General features: G+C 43.9%; 1 protein-coding gene across 2 annotated transcripts in view; it reads left to right on the top strand.

Annotated features, from left to right (window-relative positions):
• The window catches only part of LOC142311085 (uncharacterized), a 39,659-nt gene extending 19,214 nt beyond the window's left edge, over nucleotides 1-20,445 (top strand). Inside the window, exon 6 of one of the 2 annotated variants that reach the window (XM_075349161.1) lies at nucleotides 19,083-20,445. In XM_075349161.1, coding sequence (XP_075205276.1) covers nucleotides 19,083-20,047 — 965 coding nt within the window. In that variant the 3' untranslated portion in view covers nucleotides 20,048-20,445. Of the gene's footprint in view, nucleotides 1-19,079 lie in introns of both variants that reach the window. The other variant, XM_075349160.1, reaches the window with a different exon arrangement.
• The last annotated feature ends 1,037 nt before the right edge of the window (nucleotides 20,446-21,482 follow it).

Raw genomic sequence — 21,482 nt, 5'->3', positions numbered from 1 at the left:
AAGACCCACAAACAAGCAAGACCTGAAGGCTGCGGCTGTAAAGGCCTGGCAAAGCATTAAGAAGGAGGAAACCCAGCGTTTGGTGATGTCCATGGGTTCCAGACTTAAGGCAGTGATTGCCTCCAAAGGATTCGCAACAAAATATTGAAAATAAAAATATTTTGTTTGGGCTTGGTTTATTTGTCCAATTACTTTTGACCTCCTAAAATGTGGAGTGTTTGTAAAGAAATGTGTACAATTCCTACAATTTCTATCAGATATTTTTGTTCCAACCTTCAAATTAAACGTTACAATCTGCACTTGAATTCTGTTGTAGAGGTTTCATTTCAAATCCAATGTGGTGGCATGCAGAGCCCAACTCGCGAAAATTGTGTCACTGTCCAAATATTTCTGGACCTAACTGTGTATGTATATGTATGTATGTATATGTGTATATGTATATGTATATATATATATATATATATATATATATATATATATATATATATATATATATATATATATATATATATATATATATATATATATATATATATAATATACAATATACAGCTCTGGCAAAAATTAAGAGACCACTTGCAAATTGTCAGTTTTTTTTGATTTTTCTGTTCATATGTATATTTTTGAGTAAAATGTAAATTGTTCTTTTATTCTATAAACTACTGACATCATGTCTCCGAATTTCCAAGCAAAAAAAATTGTATTTATTTTCTGAAAATGAGAAATAATCAAAATAACAAAAAATGCCTTGCTTTCAGACCTCACATAATGCAAAGAAAACAAGTTCATAATCATTTAGAAACAACAATACTAACAATATTTTTACCTCAGGAAGAGTTCAGAAATCAATATATTGTGGAATAACCATGATTGTTAATCCCAGCTTTCATGCATCTTGGTATACTTTCCACCAGCCTGTCACACTGCTTTTGGGTGACCTCATGCCACTCCTTGTGCAATCATTTAAGCAGTTAATCTGTGTTTGTTGGCTTGCGACTCTCCATCTTTCTCTTGAGATATATATATATATATATAATATATATATATGGAAAAAAAGGGACCAGTCGCACGCTGTGAGAAACCAAAACAAATTCTACCTAAAAAATAATAATGGAGGTGTTTAAAATATTATTATGGCCATTGTAACACTAGCTCAGCACCCCTTCACGGCACCCTCCTTTGCTGGGTCCTACTCTAAATGGTATCTTTTCTGGGTTTTAAAAAACTACAAGATCAGCAGGTGAACACAAAGAAGGCTAATTAAGCTGCCAGGAGCTAGAGTGCAAATCCAGCAAACATTTAATAATAATATTTTTTAGGTAGAATTTATTTTGGTTTTTCACAGTGTGCGACTGTTCCTTTTTTCCTCATATATTTCACATCACACAGAGATACGCACCTGTCCACATTTGTAACGGTGCTGCCAGTCCAGTTTGCAGTCAGGTTAGTACCAGCGTAAGAAACCAGCAAGTGTATATATATATATATATATATATATATATATATATATATATATATATATATATATATATATATATATATATATATATATATATATATATATATATATATATATATATACACATATACACATACACACTTGCTGGTTTCTTACGCTGGTACTAACCTGACTGCAAACTGGACTGGCAGCACCGTTACAGGTTTATAATATTATAAAATACACACACACACACAGCCTTGCGAAAGTATTCGGCTCCCTTGAATTTTTCAACCTTTTCCCACATTTCAGGCTTTAAACAAAGATAAAAAATGTAATATTATGGTAAAAAAAAACAACAAGTGGGACACAATTGTGAAGTTGAACGAAATGTATTGCTTATTTTAAACTTTTTTAAAAAAATAAATAACTGGGGCGTGCAATATTATTCGGCCCCTTTAAGTTAATACTTTGTAGCGCCACCTTTTGCTACAATTACAGCTGCAGTCGCTTGGGGTATGTGTATCAGTTTTGCACATCGAGAGACTGAAATTCTTGCCCATTCTTCCTTTGCAAACAGCTGGAGCTGAGTGAGGTTGGATGGTGAGCGTTTGTGAACAGCAGTTTTCAGCTCTTTCCACAGATTCTCGATTGGGTTCAGGTCTGGACTTTGACTTTGCCATTCTAACACCTGGATACGTTTATTTGTGAACCATTCCATTGTAGATTATGCTTTATGTTTTGGATCATTGTCTTGTTGGAAGACAAATCTCCATCCCAGTCTCAGGTCTTTTGCAGACTGCAACAGGTTTTCTTCAAGAATGGTCCTGTATTTGGCTCCAAACAAATAAAGAATAACGTTTGGAAAACCATTCTAAGTGTAAACAGGGTGCAAAAACCTAACAAAATATCACTATATGGAGAGAAGGTATGTTTTTTTTAGGTTTTTGCACCCAGTTCAGACCTAGAATGGTGTTCTAAACGTTATTCTTTATTTGTTTGTAGTTTTTCGTTTGTGAACCCTCCCCACCCACACCTATTGCCAGTCCACATTATATATATATATATATAGGCTGGGTCTCAGCTTCCCATACACGGTAAGTTTTTTAACTGCATGAGAGGACACACATTAGCTAGGGACCCCAAAGTAAGAGAATACCGTGAAGAGGTTTGGGGCTCTGTTGCATTGATCAATTCAATAGCTACATTTCTCTTTATTCATATTTCATGGCAGTAAGCTCCATCCTTCTCCCATCAATTTTAACCATCTTCCCTGTCGATGAAAAGTTTGACAATGGGGATGGTGTGTTCAGGGTGATGAGCTGTGTTGCTTTTACGCCAAACATATCGTTGGCATTGTGTCCAAAAAGTTTGATTTTGATTTCATCTGTCCAGAGCACCTTCTTCCACATATTTGGTGTGTCTCCCAGGTGGCTTGTGGCAAACTTTAAACAACACTTTTTATGCATATCTTTGAGAAATGGCTTTTTCCGTGCCACTCTTCCATAAAGGCCAGATTTATTCAGTGTATGACTGTCACGCGTAAGGCTGCTACCCAGGGACAGGGGACTACTCTTACCCTGTACGCTAGGGTTCCCTGACTTGCCCTCAAGCCACGGGTACGCTTAGAGGTAGCGAGGCGTGACCCTCCGACCTTACCTTGGCTCCTACCCGGACCCTGGACTAGAGACCCCCTAACCTGTTCTGCAGGACACCTCCAGGGGACAACACCAAAAATAAAATAACAAAACTACAATCGCTTCTACAGACTACTCCTTGTCTACAGAAGGCTTACAAGAACTGGATATAGCAGGACCCAACACACAGGCTGTCTCTATCACTGTGAAGAGAAAATAAACAGCACTGTGAGAAGGATGCTGGGACTTTTTAAAGGCCCAGCCTAATAGGTATCTTAGAGCACCTGAGGGAATGCCTCCAAGCAAACTTGCAAAAGAAGCATTAACCCCTCAGATGCTAAAAGGAAAAAACGTCCATTTAAATGAGGACGAGTCTCGCTGGAAAAAGACCAGCGTGACAGTACCCCCTCGTTAACGAGCGGTCATCGGACGCTCAAGATCAGGCACAACCACCCGACTGAGAAGGGGAGGACTAACGCGGACCGGAAAAAAACGGAAACCCCGAAGAGGCAACAACTCTCCGGAGTCGGAAGACCCGAAAAAACGCATGGGCACCAAGCAAGGGGTGCAACTCCAACCGGACCGTTGAGGGGCACAACACCTCAGCCACATGATATGGACCCAGAAACCCCGAGTCAACCACCCCAGCCTGACCCCGCCACTGGATGGCACTAGCAGGCAGCCAAACGCATTCACCCACAACCAGGTCTGGACCTGTCCGTTTATTAGTTCGGCCCCGCTGTCTGCGACGGCACATGCGACCCACAGACACGGTACTCACAGGCATCCCCACAAACTCACTACCCGGAAGTGCAGGAACACCAAAGGAGACAGGTACACTCAGGCAACCCTCCTCCCTGGGACCTGAGGGAGATGATTCCACGGGAGACACCCAAGGAACAAGGCGAACTAGGGAAACTCACCATAGGGACCTTGCACTCAGGCAGGCGGACAGAAGCCTGAGGAGTGGGGAGCTTTCCCCCTCTGCGTCCCGGAGGGGAAGCAGACGGGAGAGAGGTAAAGGTGGAGGACACACACACACACACACACACACACACACACACACACACACACACACACACACACACCTTGGACGCAATCCTCCACACGACCAGGAGAGGGCGGTCTGCCAGCAAGGGGAACGCTGTGCAAAACCGGCCTGGGAACCACACTTTCGGGGAGGCGGACCTTAGCCCGAGAAGTGGGACCACTAACCCGACTCTGCCCTGGTGAGGAAGGAACTGGGAGAGAGGAGAGCATGGAGGACAAATGGGCGCATTGGTGACTACCTCCCACACGACCAGGGGGACACGGCTCTCTAGATGGTAACAGGGCGGTGATGGCAGGACAGAACCCAATGTAATACCCACTGCTCCCACAGAAGAAACAAACTCCCGACCCATGCTGGACTGCAGGTGGAGTACGACGAGAGGACATTCCCCCCCAACTGCATGGGTTCATCCTCCTCCACCTGTGGGGCCTCCTCCATAGGGAGTATGGGAAACCGGGAACGGGTCCGACGCTCCCTAAAGCACCTGTCGATCGATGGCAAGCGACATGGCAACTTCCAATGACTTTGGGACGGAGTACTGCACCATGGATTCTTGAAACCTACCAGACAACCCACGGCAGAAATGACTCCTCAATGCCGGGTCATTCCAGTGGGTGTCTGTGGCCCATCTCTGGAACTCCGAGCAGTATTCCTCCGCTGGTCACGTGCCTTGGTGGAGTTGGCGGAGCTTGGACTCTGCTAAAGAGACGCCATCCAGATTGCCATAAACCAACTCCAGAGCCGGGAAAAATTCCTCTACTGACTGCAAAGTCGGGGAATCGGCTGGCAGAGAGAGAGCCCAGGCTTGGGGATCCCCTTGCAACAGGGAGATTATCACCCCAATCTGCTGGGCTTCACTCCCTGATGATCGGGGACAGAGTCTAAAATACAATTTACAAGACTCCCAGAACACAAAAAATTTGTCCCGACCCCACGAAAACCTGTCAGGGAGTGCCATCTGGGGCTAGACTACTAAGAGCCCCGAGATATGCTGCATTTGCTTCACTTGCTGCATGAATGCCATGCGCAGGGAGTTCACCACCCGCACAAGCTCAGCAAAAGCAGGTGCAGCAGGATCCATAATGGAACTGAAAAAAAATGGTGGGCTGTTTTTATTATGTCACGCATAAGGCTGCTACGCAGGGACAGGGGATTACTTTTACCCTGTACGCTAGGGTTCCCTGACTTGCCCTCAAACCACGGGTATGCTTAGAGGTAGCGAGGCGTGAACCTCCAACCTTACCTTGGCTCCCACCCGGACCTTGGTCTAGAGACCCACTACCTGTTCTGCAGGACACCTCCAGGGGACAACACCAAAAATAAATAAAAATAACAAAACAACATTCGCTTCTACAGACTACTCCTTGTCTACAGAAGGCTTACAAGAACTGGATATAGCACGACCCAACACACAGGCTGTCTCTATCACTGTGAAGAGAAAATAAACAGCACTGTGAGAAGGATGCTGGGACTTTTTAAAGGCCTAGCCTAATAGGTATCTTAGAGCACCTGAGGGAATGCCTCCAAGCAAACTTGCAAAAGAAGCATTAACCCCTCAGATGCTAAAAGGAAAAAACGTCCATTTAAATGAGGACGAGTCTTGCTGGAAAAAGACCAGCGTGACAATGACTGATTGGACTGATTGTTGTCCTATGGACAGACTCTCCCACCTCAGCTGTAAATCTCTGCAGTTCATCCAGAGTGATCATGGCCTCTTTGCTGCATCTGATCAGTCTTCTCCTTGTTTGAGATGAAAGTTTGGATGGATGGACGGCCGGGTCTTGGTAGATTTACAGTGGTATGATACTCCTTCCATTTCAATATGATCGCTTGAATAATTTTGGTTAATTAAGTTTGGTTAATTAAAGGGAAAAAGAATGAGCCTATGACAAAAAATGGTCTCAAGAATGAGCCTAATTTTTCTTTAAATTTCTTGACCACTTACAGTAGGGATAGTGTGGCCATAAAAAATGTCATTCAAAGACATTGGAACATCCTTCTTAATGATCCCTTTTTGAGGGATGTTCTCCCAAAAAAACCTGGGATTACGTTTAGGAGGGCTTCCAGTCTAAAAAACCAGTTAGCCCCCAGTAGATTGAGGACCTTTTTACCTGCACCTTTAAATAATAAACCTGTTGGAGTTTTTAAATGTGGTATAAAAAACTGTCTTTGTTGTAGATCCATACAGCACAGAAGGGAGTTCTTTGGTTCGTCTCCAGGAGGTACTGAGTTCACTATTAAGAGTCATCTCACTTGTCAATCTGAATTTGTTGTCTACCTTATTGAGTGTGACTGTGATATGCGTTATGTGGGCAGGACCACGCAAGCCCTGCATAATCGAATCAACTCGCATAGGCACAATGTAAAAATTGGATTTATGCTCCATGGCCTATCCAGGCATATGACCATGGTTCATGATAAAAAATTTTGTCTTAAAGTTACTCCTATTGAGCAAATACCCCTACATACCCCTAATCGGAATGAATTATTAAACAAAAAGGAAACGTATTGGATTTACAAGTTAAATAACCTTAAACCGTTGGGGTTGAATGAGGTAACTGACCTTTTTCATTAGGGGTTTTGCGTTTTTGGTTTTATCAATTTTTAAATTTTCACATATATTTATATATTTTTATATATATATATATATATATATATATATATATATATATATATATATATATATATATATATATATATATATATATATATATATATATAAATATATATATATATATATAAATATATGTTTTTCATCTCTTTTATTCTTGTGTTATATATACATATATACCCATACACGTATAAATAAATTTATATATAATTATTAGGTTTATACGTCAGGGTATTAATTATAAATTTGGATTAACGTGTAATTGCATTGTCGGTTTTAAGTGGTTTTACTTGTGTCTTTTATAGCTCATATTCAGGTCTCACCTCATATTTTAATATTATATCAATTTTATCATTATTTTTAGTCTTATGTTTTTGCTAGTATCCATGTTAGTTGTGTAATTTTAATGATTACAAAAATTGTTTAACATATATTAATATTTATACATTTTTGCATTTATTGTCTTTTTTACTCCTTGTAATTAGATGTGAATTCTGTTTTCTGATATATGTTCACTGTTTTCTTCACTTCCACACTGGTTTTCTGTGTGTATTAACATTTCCCGTGCATATCCAGCACGGTAAATCTTTTCATTTTTCTCCGCATGCGCATTAGTGTTTTTCCCACGCTTTGAACTTTCTCGACCCTACACATCTATCTTGCTTCTTACCTTTTCTCCCGCATGCGTATAAGTTTCTTTCTCACGGTCTGAACTTTCACGACCTCACTTGTTCTGAGAAGTGCAGTTTTCAGCTCCCTGTATTTTATACAGTGGGTTTATAGCACCCACATTTGATTTTTTGTTGATGCAGGAGCGGGTTTTTATATGTACCGCTGCCTGCCTTGTATGGTCTAATGGTCTAATCCCCTATCACATTCTTTACACATATCAATCTGATGTCTTGTAGGTTCTATTCTGATTCACTGCTTGGCCTATTTTCACACAACTACTATTCCTTCATACATATATAATTTTTCTATTTTCACAAACACACCGGACTCCAACAATTTTTTTTCTTTTTCTTTTTATTAAACTGGAAGTTTTATGATAATTTTAATAGACATGTTTATGATAAGGAAAAGCGGTTTTTGCACTGAAATCATGTTACTGTGTTATTCAATGAATGTATGGAATTCCCGCCGATTTTTTTCTTTTTTTTCTGGTTCAAGTGGGCGTATCAATGACGTCACACCGGAAGGTATATAGTTTTCGGCTCATTCTTTGACTACTGATTTTGATGTTGCTTGTGCCTGTATTGTCCTGAGGAAGGGAGCGGATGCTCCTGAAACGCGTAGACCTGAACATGGAATAAAGTCACGTTAAATTCATCTCCTGCATTAGTGGTCTTTGGCGCGGTATTCAAACATCCATCTCCTTACCAAAATTATTCATCATAGGGATGACTGCTGCCGCTGACCCAGTTTATATGCCTGCATAGTGGTTGTGACTTTCACAACTACACTTGGTGAGTAACCTCTGTGAATCATACCCTATTTGTTTGTGGGGTAAGACCCTATTGCGCTCTCTTTCCACAGTGTTTTTCAAATATGATCGCTTGCACAGTCCTTCTTGGGATGTTTAATGTTGTGGAAATCTTTATGTAACCAAATTCAGCTTTAAACTTCTCCACAACAGTATCACGGACCTGCCTGTTGTGTTCCTTGGTCTTCATGATGCTATCTGCGCTTTAAACAGAACACTGAGACTATCACAGAGCAGGTGCTTTTATACGGAGACTTGATTACACACAGGGGGATTATATTTATCATCATCAGTTATTTAGGACAACATTGGATCATTCAGAGATCCTCAATGAACTTCTGGAGTGAGTTTGATGCACTGAAAGTAAAAGGGGCCGAATAATATTGCACGGCCCAATTTTCAGTTTTTTTATTTTTTACAAAAGTTTAAAATAAGCAATAAATTTCGTTCAATTTCACAAATGTGTTCCAATTGTTGTTGATTCTTCACCATAACGTTAAATATTTTATCTTTATGTTTGAAGCCTGAAATGTGGGAAAAGGTTGAAAAATTCAAGGGGGCCGAATACTTTCGCAAGGCCCTGTGTGTGTGTGTGTGTGTGTGTGTGTGTGTGTATGTATGTATGTATATATATATATATATATATATATATATATATATATATATATATATATATATATATATATATAATACACCTTTTCATTCAAAGAGTTTTCTTTATTTTCATGACTGAAAATTGTAGATTCACATTGAAGGTATCAAAACTATGAATTAACACATGTGGAATGAAATACTTAAAAAAGTGTGAAACAACTGAAAATATGTCTTATACTCTGGGTTCTTCAAAGTAGCCACCTTTTGCTTTGATTGCTGCTTTGCACACGCTTGGCATTCTCTTGATGAGCTTGAAGAGGTAGTCACCGGGAATGGTTTTCCAACAGTCTTGAAGGAGTGCCCAGAGATGCTTAGCACTTGTTAGCCCTTTTGCCTTCACTCTGCGGTCCAGCTCACCCCAAACCATCTCAATTGGGTTCAGGTCTGGTGACTGTGGAGGCTAGGTCATCTGGCATAGCACCCCATCACTCTCCTTCTTAGTCAAATAGCCCTTACACAGCCTGGAGGTGTGTTTGGGGTCATTGTCCTGTTGAAAAATAAATGATGGTCCAACTAAACGCAAACCGGATGGAATAGCATGCCGTTGCAAGATGCTGTGGTAGCAATGCTGGTTCAGTATGCCTTCAATTCTGAATAAATCCCCAACAGTGTCACCAGCAAAGCACCCATACACCGTCACACCTCCTCCTCCTCCATGCTTCACGGTGGAAACCAGGCATTTAGAGTCCATCCATTCACCTTTTCTGCGTCGCACAAAGACATGGTGGTTGGATCCAAAGATCTCAAATTTGGACTCATCAGACCAAAGCACAGATTTCCACTGGTGTAATGTCCATCCCTTGTTCTTTAGCCCAAACAAGTCTCTTCTGCTTGTTGCCTGTCCTTGGCAGTGGTTTCTTAGCAGCTATTTTACCATGAAGGCCTGCTGCACAAAGTCTCCTCTTAACAGTTGTTCTAGAGATGTGTCTGCTGCTAGAACTGTGTGGCATTGACCTGGTCTCTAATCTGAGCTGCTGTTAACCTTCGATTTCTGAGGCTGTTGACTCGGATAAACTTATCCTCCGCAGCAGAGGTGACTCTTGGTCTTCTTTTCCTGGGGCGGTCCTCATGTGAGCCAGTTTCTTTGTAGCGTTTGATGGTTTTTGACACTGCACTTGGGGACACTTTTTCAAAGTTTTCCCAATTTTTCAGACTTACTGATCTTCATTTCTTAACATAATGATGGCTACTCGTTTTTCTTTACTTAGCTGCTTTTTTCTTGCCATAATGAAAATTCTAACAGTCTATTCAATAGGACTATCAGCTGTGTATCCACCAGACTTCTGCACAACACAACCCCATTTATAAGGCAAGAAATACCACTTATTAAACCTGACAGGGCACACCTGTGAAGTGAAAACCATTTCTGGTGACTACCTCCTGAAGCTCATCAAGAGAATGCCAAGAGTGTGCAAAGCAGTAATCAAAGCAAAAGGTGGCTATTTTTTTTTTCCAATTTAAATTTTTATTGAGTTTTCATAAGCATACAATAAAGAGCATGGGACCATGTAATGATAGACAGATTTCATCAAACATCTGAACAATGTTAAACTGTCATAGGAGTCATAATGGATTATAAGTCATTGTGGTGACACATAGGTCCTCATTTTAAACCGTAGAAACCATAGAAACCAGTAACACAGAGAGGAAAGACAGAGGAGAGTAGCAGTCATGGTATGTAGGAAAGATAGCGTAGGTCAGAGAGAAAGGAGGAAAAATAGAAAGTAGAGCGCGGTGACCGGGGCTGATACACTGTCCGCTGGACCAAGACCATTCGAAAAGATGGTGTATGTCATCTGAAGAAGGGAGGGAGCCGGGGGTTCCTGCTCCTCAGGAGTCACACAGATCCAAGAATTTTTTACTAGACAGAAAAGATTCCCACTGAAGCCATTTGGTGGCTGTCACCACCGACCGCCCGCGTGACTGAGCCATCACCACCTCCATACGGTGAATCACATTTACCTCCATGACCCATTCTTCCAACGAAGGGGGAGCAGAGTCCTTCCATCGTCGTGGGATCACTGTCTTAGCTGCCTGGAGAAGATGGCCCAGGATAGAATTTTTATAGACCTTTTCGGATACATTAAAGATGTACAATAATACCGCCTCTGGGCGACTCGGAACCACAACCCCGGTGACCTCATGAATGGCCGCCAGTATTTTTTTCCAAAAGGCCGACAAGCTCGGGCAGTACCACCAGATATGCGACATAGTGCCCCCCTGCGCTCCACATCGCCAACACGTGTCAGGGATGTCGGGATACCATGCATGAAGAGATGCTGGGACCCTATACCATCTAGACAGTATTTTATAGCTGGTTTCTTGCATCCTGGTGGCCACCACGGACCTGTGGGTCAAACGGAAACAACGTTTCCACTGATTCTCAGGGAAAGTCTGGCCGAGCTCCTCTTCCCATGCCGCACAGAATCGGGGGGAAGACGTCTCCGCCGCGTTCGTCATACATTTGTACACCTTTGAGATTGCATGGCGTGCACCAGAGGGCCCACTACAAAGGTTTTCAAAAGGCGTTTGGGGCAGGTGGTGGGCTATGTCAATGTCCTGGGAGGTTATGAAGTGCTTGAGCTGGGTATATTCAAAGTGGAACCGCAATTTGAAGTTGCGGTTCTCTACAATCTCCCGGAGTGGAAGGAGGGACCCCCCCGAAACTACCTGGTTTAATCTCAGGGGGTTTAGTTTCGTGCAACCCAGAAAGTTGTTGGACGATGCTCCCGGTAGAAACTCCGGGTTGTCAGTTAGTGGCATGAGGGGTCCCCTAGGCTGGATCATGAGGTTGCGTGATGATATAGAGTGTATCGTTCGTAGTGTTTGTTTGGTACTATAGGACATCTCAATTTTATGTTTGATGAGGAGGGGCCAGGTCCACGGCAAGGTCGATGTCGATAAAGGGCACAGATCCTGTGCCAGGCAAACCCAGAGCTTAGACTTAGAGCAGTGCAAAAGGTCCAAGACCCTGGCATGAGCGGCTGCCATATAATATCGCCTACAATCGGGCAGACCTGTTCCCCCCGCGTTCTTGGTCCTGGTTAAAACGCTGCATCTCAAGCGAGCACGTTTTTTGGACCAGACAAATTGATTAAATATGCGTTGTATCTTGGCCCAATATGCTGCCGGGATATATACCGGGACCGTCTGGACCAGGTACAATAATCGCGGCAGGGCGGTCATCCTGAGAGCGCCAATCCTGCCAAACCACGAAAGAGTGCCTTTTTGCCATGAGGCTAGGTCTCCCTCGAGTCTTGACAGAAAGGTTTGATAGTTTAATTGAAAGAGCCTAGTCAGATCGGAGGGAATCTTTATGCCCAGGTATTCAATGCTACCATGGGATGGCCATTTAAAGGGAAAACTTGGTTTTAGGGCGTTTACCATTGTGTGGGGCAGAGAGATATTCAGCGCCTCCGACTTGTCAAAATTAATTTTGAAATTGGACCATTTACTAAAGCGGTTTAGCTCCACTAGCAGGGACGGAAGGGAGGTGAGAGGATTACATAAATAAATAAGGAGATCATCGGCAAATGCGGCACATTTATGTTCCCGGTTTGCAACCCGAATGCCTTGAATATCTGGGTTAGCCCTAATGGCCGACAGTAAGTGTTCCATTACCAACACGTATAATAAAGGTGATAGGGGGCATCCCTGCCGGGTCCCATTCCGGATGGGGAAGGGCCTCGACAGAGTGCCATTAATCTTAATGTATGCAGTCGGAGAGTGATATAAAGCCATAATCTTAGAGGAGCAAATGGGTCCCAGGCCCATATGCTCCAATGTCTGTGAAAGTGACTGCCATGAGACTCTGTCGAAGGCCTTCTCAGCATCCAAAGATAACAGCATCAAAGAGAGTTTTTTAGTGTGTGCGCGTTGGATTAAGTCCAAGGTCTTTATAGTATTGTCCCTAGCTTCTCTGCCCTGGACAAACCCGACCTGTTCTGGATGGATCAGGTCAGGAAGCAAAGGGCCCAGTCTATTTGCCAAAAGCTTGGCATAGATTTTTAAATCTACATTAAGGAGTGATATCGGTCTGAAACTGCTACATATTGTGGGGTCCTTTCCAGCCTTACGAATCAGAGAAATATGGGCAGTGGTTGAATGGGGCGGGAAAGGGACCGAGTCCGAGATTGAGTTGAAAGAGAGGAGCATTAAGGGAGCTAACTGTTCCGAGAAGGCTTTATAAAATTTAGCGGGGAATCCGTCAGGTCCAGGACTCTTATTACCCGGTGTGTCACGAATCACCATCAACAATTCATTCAATAAAAATGGACTTTCCAGGTCCTCAATTGTGGAGCTACTAAGGCGCGTAAAGGGTGAGGGCATTGAGGGGCATTCGGCACTCAACTCAGAGGGTTCGACAGGTAAATTATATAGCTTGGAATAGTAGTCGTGAAACGTGTTGGAGATGTCGGGGGTGGCATAGAGTAGCTCGTCACGTGTGTTCTTGATACAAGGTATAAGGGTGTGGGCTCTTCCCTCTCTCAATGCGTTGGCCAGCAATCTGCCCGGTTTATCTCCAAACTCATAAAACCTCCCTTTCCCTACCTGTATCAGGCGCTTATACGAGGAGTCCAACAACTTTTTGACTTCCATCCTGGCCTGTAGAAGGGCCTGCAGGTTCGTGGCCGATAGTGCTCGTTTGTGTATAAGCTCACGTTCAGAGACCCTACGAAGGGCTGTTACTATATCTTGGGCCCGTTCTTTTTTGATTCGGGACCCATGCTTAATAAAAATACCCCGTATGACACATTTCAATGCTTCCCACTTATAAGTGGGGGCTGTGTCATCGGTCAAGTGGTCTGCTACGAACCCCGTGATAGAGGTCTGAACGTCGGAAACACAAAGCTCATCCAGCAACAGCGACTCATTTAGCCGCCACGAACCCCTGGGGGTCGGGAGGGAGGGTATCTCAACTGTACAATAGACCGGGGCATGATCCGACCATAGAATGTTGTCCATCCCAGTGCATCGAATCCAGGGGAGAGCGTTGTGTTGTAAAAGTATATAGTCTATGCGACTGTATGAGTCTTGAGTATGGGAATAGAAACTATAGTCCCTGTCGGACGGGTGTTTCAGTCTCCAGGTGTCGAACAGTTGAATACGCAATAGAGCTTTTTTGATACGTTTGATCGTGCTGTAGGCAATGTTAGATTTCCCCCTGGAGTTGTCCAATGTGGGGTCGAGGGTGACATTGAGGTCGCCACACAGAACCACTGTACCCTGAATCAGAGGGACCGCAACGTCTATCAGGCGGGTGACAAAGCTGTCTTGTTTTTGGTTTGGGGCATATACGTTAATGACTGTGAGTGTTTGATCCCCTACCTTTAGCGAGAGGATGATATACCGTCCAAGACTATCAGTCGTACATTTTAGGATTTGATGTGGGAGGGATTTATGGATGGCTATCGCTACCCCTTTAGATCGGGAATCCGGGTTGTCTGAGGATACCCATGTCTGATAATACTTATTTTTGAAAATGGGGGCATGCCCTTGTTTGAAGTGGGTCTCCTGGAAACATACCATGCTCACCTTCTGTTTATGGAAGTGGTACAGGATCTGTGTTCGTTTCTCCGGAACATTAAGGCCCCTGGCATTAAAAGAGGCAATAGTCAGGTCCGCCATCTAAAAGAGAGTGTGACATTAAAGATAAATGAGAGAGGGAATCGAACACGATCAGCCCGGTCGCCAAGAGAGGAAGGAGGAAGAGAGTTGAAAGAGGTAGAGTATAGCGAAGAAGAAAACAAAGAGAACAACAAAGCACAAAACCTTGTATGATAAACTAGATTCGAACAAACGTTCCTAGGGAACATGTCTGCCTTTGAATGGCAGGACAGGGGATCCCAACCTATTTGGGGAAAAAAGATGTCAGACATAGCAAAGCAAAACAGAACTCCGGATATACTAGAAACATTAAGGATGACCACAAGCACCGGCTAAGGAATTGATGACTAATGTAATACGGGCAATGGATAGGTTTAAACTCAGCAGATGAGAGTCACTTAGCTGTAAATAACTGTAAATAACTGTGTAGAATATGTCATGAAGGCACACACGGCCTCAGGGCTTCTCTATGTCGGGTATCGAAAGCGTCCTGCCCCTCGGCCCCGTTCTCCTCTCGGAGGCAGGCCCCTCTTGGGCCCCGGGAATGAGGTTGGTCTGGTGGGTGTGATCCTTTCCCTGGGGGTCCAGGTCTGAAGCAGGGTAGTTGGCCAGGCTGCTATAGAAGTTGTGGGTAGGCCCAGGCTCCTGATGAATGCCGGGAGGTCCTCTGGGGAGCGCAGGACCCGCCATTGAGAGTCTTTTTGCACCGCCAAGGAGAATGGAAACCCCCACCGGAACGGAAGTCCCTTTTCTTTCAGAACATCCAGAAGGGGCTTCAAAGTAGCGCGTTGGGCTAGAGTGTGTCTTGAGAGATCTGGCATTATGCGGATGGCAGAACCATTGTATGACAAGTTTGGCTTCTTCCTGGCTGCCTGTAGAATAGCCTCCTTTTGCTACAAAGAAATGCACCCTACAGACCACATCTCTTGGGCGGGGATCATCCGGATCTGGGGGACGCAGAGCCCTATGTGCTCTATCGAGCTCTAGGGGGGCACCAGGCGGTTTCTTTAGCAAATTATTAAAAATGGAACGAAGGACGCCAGGGATGTCGGGAGCAGCTATAGATTCAGGTAGGCCTCTAATTCTTAAATTGTTCCTTCTATTTCTGTTCTCTTGATCATCAACGTGTTGTTGAAGGGCAAATAGCTGCTTAGACTGGTTTTGTACTGTCTCTTGGATAGATTGTATAGAGACTTGTGAATGTGATTGCTGCTCAGTGAGGGTATCAACCCTATGGGTGAGTGAGGAAAGATCAGATCGCAGTTGGATAAATTCTTGCTTACATTCCGCCACCACTTGATTAGCCAGTGCTGCGATGTCATTCTTGGTGGGGATCGCTTGCAGCAGTGATCGCAGGTCTGCCAAGGACGCCGGGCGGTCCTCCCTTGTCGAGGCGGCAGCGTAGGATAAATTGGGGTATGCACAGAAAGAGTCCTGTACAGCTGGACCGTATATCATTTGCTGTGCACTTTGGGGATTATTTATGCCGCTCCATGATGGTGATACGGTTACAAGACGAAGTGGGGCTACCCCTGACACCATGGGCCCCTTATTCATGGGCATCAGTGCACCCCCTTCCGGAACCCCGTCTGTGTCCCCCAGGCTCTCAGCCCAGGAGGATCCTGTGCACCAACTATTGGGTGAGGTGGGGGGCATTTCCATCTGGGGCGTCCCCCAGAACTCAGTGGCCGTCTCCCTGGATTCATGCGGTCCCCCTCCAGTCACTGGGTCCCCCAGGGGTTGTGTGTCCCTCGGCGAGGAAGTGTGGCTTATGTTGTTATTGCCGTTACTAATATGGGCCCTCGGCAGCAAGTCCCCCCTCCAGCCCCGCACCGGGGGCCTGGGATCAGGCAGTCTGTTAGGGGTATCCGCTGCTCCCGTCTGGGCCTCAGCTGCTCTGCGTGGAGCCTGTTCTCCCTGAGTCCGGGGCTGGGGCGGTGACTCATCCTCCAGGCCCGATCTCGCGTGCAATCCACGGCTGCACGCCGAGATCTCCCTGATCCCGCCGACACCAGCCGCGGGTGGACTGCGGGGACTCACCGCTCCCATCCGCGATGCAGCAGGGCATGAGGCAGGCAAGGTCGCGGCTGCGAGTGTCCCGTCTTCCAGCTCAGGCCTCCGGGGCCGCGGTTCAGGTAGGTGGGCGCCATCTTGGAATGGCGTCTGCAGCTTCACTAAGTCCCCCGCCGCAGGGCTTTGTTTCTTGCTCACCGCTGCTGTGGATCTCCCGGTGGGTCCTTTCGCATCATGGGGGGTCTCAGCTGCTTCACCCCTCTTTTGGGTCTCCGGGGTTGCTGTGTCCTCAGGCATCCGGACAGGGGCAGGACTCATTTCGGATTCTGCAGGCCGCAATTCTTGCTCCGGCTGCGAGGTTGCCCCCGATTCCTTGGAGCGGGTAAAGTAGGCTCCAATATTATTCAGGGGTGCAGGTGGCCGTCCTGGGGTGTTGAGCTTGCCCTTTTTGGCCGATGATTTGCCCATTTTATGTATATAATAGCCGGCTTTATGGAGGATTATGAGGAGCTCCAGAGAAGCACGTCTTTACCCTGCCATGTCCAGCTCCGCCCCCCAAAAGGTGGCTATTTTGAAGAACTTAGAATATAAGACATATTTTCAGTTGTTTCACACTTTTTTGTTAATTATTTCATTCCACATGTGTTAATTCATAGTTTTGATGCCTTCAATGTGAATCTACAATTTTCAGACACATGAAAATAAAGAAAACTCTTTGAATTAGGTGTGTCCAAACTTTTGGTCTGTACTGTAAAATATATATATATATATATATATATATATATATATATATATATATATATATATATATATATATATATAAATATAATTTTACAGTACAGACCAAAAGTTTGGACACACCTTATCATCTCTAGAACAACTATTAAGAGGAGACTTTGTGCAGCAGGCCTTCATGGGAAAATAGCTGCTAGGAAACCACTGCTAAGGACAGGCAACAAGCTGAAGAGACTTGTTTGGGCTAAAGAACACAAGGAATGGACATTAGACCAGTGGAAGTCTGTGCTTTGGTCTGATGAGTCAAAATTTGAGATCTTTGGATCCAACCACTGTGTCTTTGTAGAAAAGGTGTACGGATGGACTCTACATGGCTGGTTCCCACCGTGAAGCATGGAGGAGGAGGTGTGACGGTGTGGGGGTGCTTTGCTGGTGACACTGTTGGGGATTTATTCAAAATTGAAGGCATACTAAACCAGCATGGCTACCACAGCAACTTGCAGCGGCATGCTATTCCATCCGGTTTGCTTTTAGTTGGACCATCATTTATTTTTCAACAGGACAATGACCCCAAACACACCTCCAGGCTATGTAAGGGCTATTTGACTAAGAAGGAGAGTAATGGGGTGCTCCGCCTGATGACCTGGCCTCCACAGTCACCAGACCTGAACCCAATCGAGATGGTTTGGGGTGAGCTGGACCGCAGACTGAAGGCAAAAGGGCCAACAAGTGCTAAGCATCTCTGGGAACTCCTTCAATACTGTTAGAAAACCATTTCCGGTCTTGAAGCTCAAGAGAATGCCAAGAGTGTGCAAAGCAGTAATCAAAGCAAAAGGTGGCTACTTTGAAGAACTTAGAATATAAAGACATATTTTCAGTTGTTTCACACTTTTTTAAGTATTTCATTCCACATGTTTTCATTCATAGTTTTGATGTCTTCAATGTGAATCTACAATTTTTAGAGTCATGAAAATAAAGAAAACTGAATAAGAAGGTGTGTCCAAAAGTACTGTACTGTGTGTGTATGTGTATATATATGTGTGTGTGTGTGTGTGTGTATATATGTATGCGTATACATATATATATATATATATATATATATATATATATATATAATGTTTTCCTATTCTTATTTTTTTTGAATTGGTAGTCTTTTTCAATTTTCTAAATCATATCGCCATCTAGTAGACGCTGAGTGGCATTAATACCTTGTTACAACATCTTATTAGTATTAATACGGTGAAATTCAAAAGTAGTTTAAAGGAGTTATCTGGGATTACAAAAAGGCTTATTTTTTCCATAAACAAGTGCTAGCAGAATCTTGTTAATACCTTCTCTATTTTGTTTCTTTGAGGTTCATGAGAATATACACCTATGCATGAGTGTACATGGGGATAATGTGAATTAGTGATTTCACTATTGTGATTGAGGCTAAGCAATAATATCTGTTACAGATGGTAAAAGCTGCCATGTTGGGTCCTGAATAAAGATTGTAGAATTGATTTGCAGAATTCCATCGTCCAGTTCAGTACTCCGTAACTGGTGGACCAGTGGCCTGCGAATCTCCTTACCTCTTGGTATTCACAGCTCATATCTTTTGATTACCCGGGTTGGCACAATGTCACATAATGTGCACACAATGTCATGCAAGCCCTGCTAATCTAAAGAATAGTTGAGAATGCCGGAAGGGAAAGAGATTCACAGGTCTCCTATCTAGCGGTCACAAATTACTGACTTGGCTGATGGACCAGGGTCATGTGACTTGATTCTCCCATTCTTGTCGTTAACAGCCCTTTTTGACTTCTTGGGTGGGTGTATCCTTGCATTTAAAGCTTTTATTTTATTTTCAGTAGCTGGACAAGATGCAGGGGACAACTCGGAGGAAAGTATCAATGCTCCTGAAGAATGTGAAGAATGTAAAATGGAAGATTATAACATTGTCCAAACCAGCCTAGATGATGGACTGGGGGATCAATCATCTGAGCCTTCTAATATTGAGGAACCTTTTGGTGACAATTCATACTTTGTAGAACAGGATGGCTCTTACCAAGTTCGTAAAGTATTTCCCTGTCCTGAATGTGGTAAATGTTTTGCTCATAATTCAAATCTAATAACACATCAAAGAACTCACACCGGGGAAAAGCCGTTCCCATGTTTAGAGTGTGGAAAGCGGTTTAAACAGAAATCAGATCTTGTTCGTCATGAGAGACTTCACACTGGACAAAAACCCTTCCCATGTTCTCATTGTGGCAAGTGCTTTACTCAGAAGTCAGACCTTATTAAGCATGAGATAAATCACACGGGACAAAAGCCCTTTCCATGTTCTGAATGCGATAAAAGTTTTACTCGGAAATCTGTGCTTTTAAGACACCAGAGAATCCATACTGTGGAGACCCCATTCTTGTGTTCAGAATGTGGTAAATATTTTGTACAGAAGTCTGATCTCATTTACCATTTGCGAATCCATATGGGAGAAAAGCCTTTTTCATGCTCTGATTGTAGTAAAAGTTTCACTCAGAAGTCAGATCTTGTCATACATCAGAGAATTCACACAGGAGAGAAACCATTTTCTTGTTCTGACTGTGGGAAATGTTTTACCCATAAGACCATGCTTATCAATCATCAGAAAATTCACACAGGTGAGAAACCCTTTCCATGTTCAGAGTGTGGGAAATGTTTTGTGCAAAAGGCGAATCTGGTGTACCATGAAAGGATCCATACAGGAGAGAAGCCATTTCCATGTCCCGATTGTGGCCGATGTTTCACACAGAAATCCGATCTCGTTCGGCATCAAAGAATTCATGTGGAACAAAAGTAACTGACCCATTCTGATATGTTAAAGGGTTATTACACAATCCATTGTGTACAAGCAATTTTCCTCAAGCCAAAAGAAACAAGTCCAACAAAGAACTGATCATCATTCTTTTGATCCATAATTTATTGGAAGTTTCCTACAATAGATTTATCTAATATGTTTGGAATGTTTCTTTAAATGTCTTGACCCAAATATCTAGAATGGCTACCCATGCAAGTTTATCTTCATGGACAATAAGTACCTGAACCCACCTAGGAACCCTTTGAGGGTACCAGCTTCCATTCTTCAATGCAACCTTGATAAAACCACCTTTTAACTAGATTGCAAATGGGTAAATTTTGTTGAGTGTTGCAGTATTATTTAGCTGATATAAATATAAACAAATTTATTTGCCTGTAAAATATGGATGGTCTATATATTTTATGATGAGTGAAGGTAAATCATACTAGACAAATATTTATAACACTACGAAAACCATAAAGGGGTACTCCGAGGAGATAAAAAAAAAATATCCAGCCATTTTCTCATAAGCTCTAAAGATGAGATCCATAGTGCTGTTTGTCATCCTCACACTACCTGCAATTTAGTGTGATGCTGGAGCTGCCACTTGTAACTTCCCCTCCCTTCTATCACACACCAGGAGGTATGGCCTGCTCCCATGCTTCCAGATCTAGGATTGCAGGGAAGTAATTAAGGCTCGCAGGTGAGCAGGCCATACCCACTATTCTCAGACTGCAGGGAAGCAGATATTGTCAGGGGTTTGGCAGCTACAGGCTGAATAGATGCAGATATTGTGGCTCTCAGCTACTACCAGCAGGGAGCAGGCCACGCCACCCTGATCTCAGATTTAATGGAAGCAGATATCAGAAGGCTGGCAGCTTCAAGCAGAGGGAGGAGGCCACGCCCCATGATCTGGATAGATCAGATATTAGGGCTGGCAGCTGCTAGCAGGGAGGAGGCCATGCTCCCTGTCCTCAGGCTGCAGGAAAGCAAATATCAGTGGGCTGGAAGCTGAAAACAGAGGGAGGAGGCCACGCTCCATGATCTCAGACTGGATACAAGCAGATATTAGGGCTGGCAGGTTCTAGCAGGGAAGAGGCCACACCCCCTGATCGCAGAGTCGATAGAAGCAGATATTGGGGCTGGCAGCTACTAGCAGGGAGGAGGGGATGCCCCCCAATCGCAGGCTGGATAGAAGCAGATATTGGGGCTGGCAGGTTCTAGCAGGGAGGAGGCCATGCCTCCTGATCGCTGAGTAACTAAAAGCAGATATTGGGGCTGGCAGCTACTAGTAGGGAGGAGGTGACGCCCCCCGATCGCAGACTGGATAAAAGCAGATATTGGGGCTGGCAGGTTCTATCAGAGTGAAGGCCACGCCCCTTGATCGCAGAGTGGATGGAAGCAGATATTGGGGCTGGCAGGTGCTAGCAGGGAGGAG

Source organism: Anomaloglossus baeobatrachus, chromosome 5 (genome assembly GCF_048569485.1).
Source record: "Anomaloglossus baeobatrachus isolate aAnoBae1 chromosome 5, aAnoBae1.hap1, whole genome shotgun sequence".
In the NCBI taxonomy this organism is placed as follows: domain Eukaryota; kingdom Metazoa; phylum Chordata; class Amphibia; order Anura; family Aromobatidae; genus Anomaloglossus; species Anomaloglossus baeobatrachus.
The sequence above is the reverse complement of the archived record's forward strand: the minus strand, read 5'-3'. Positions and strand labels throughout refer to the sequence as shown.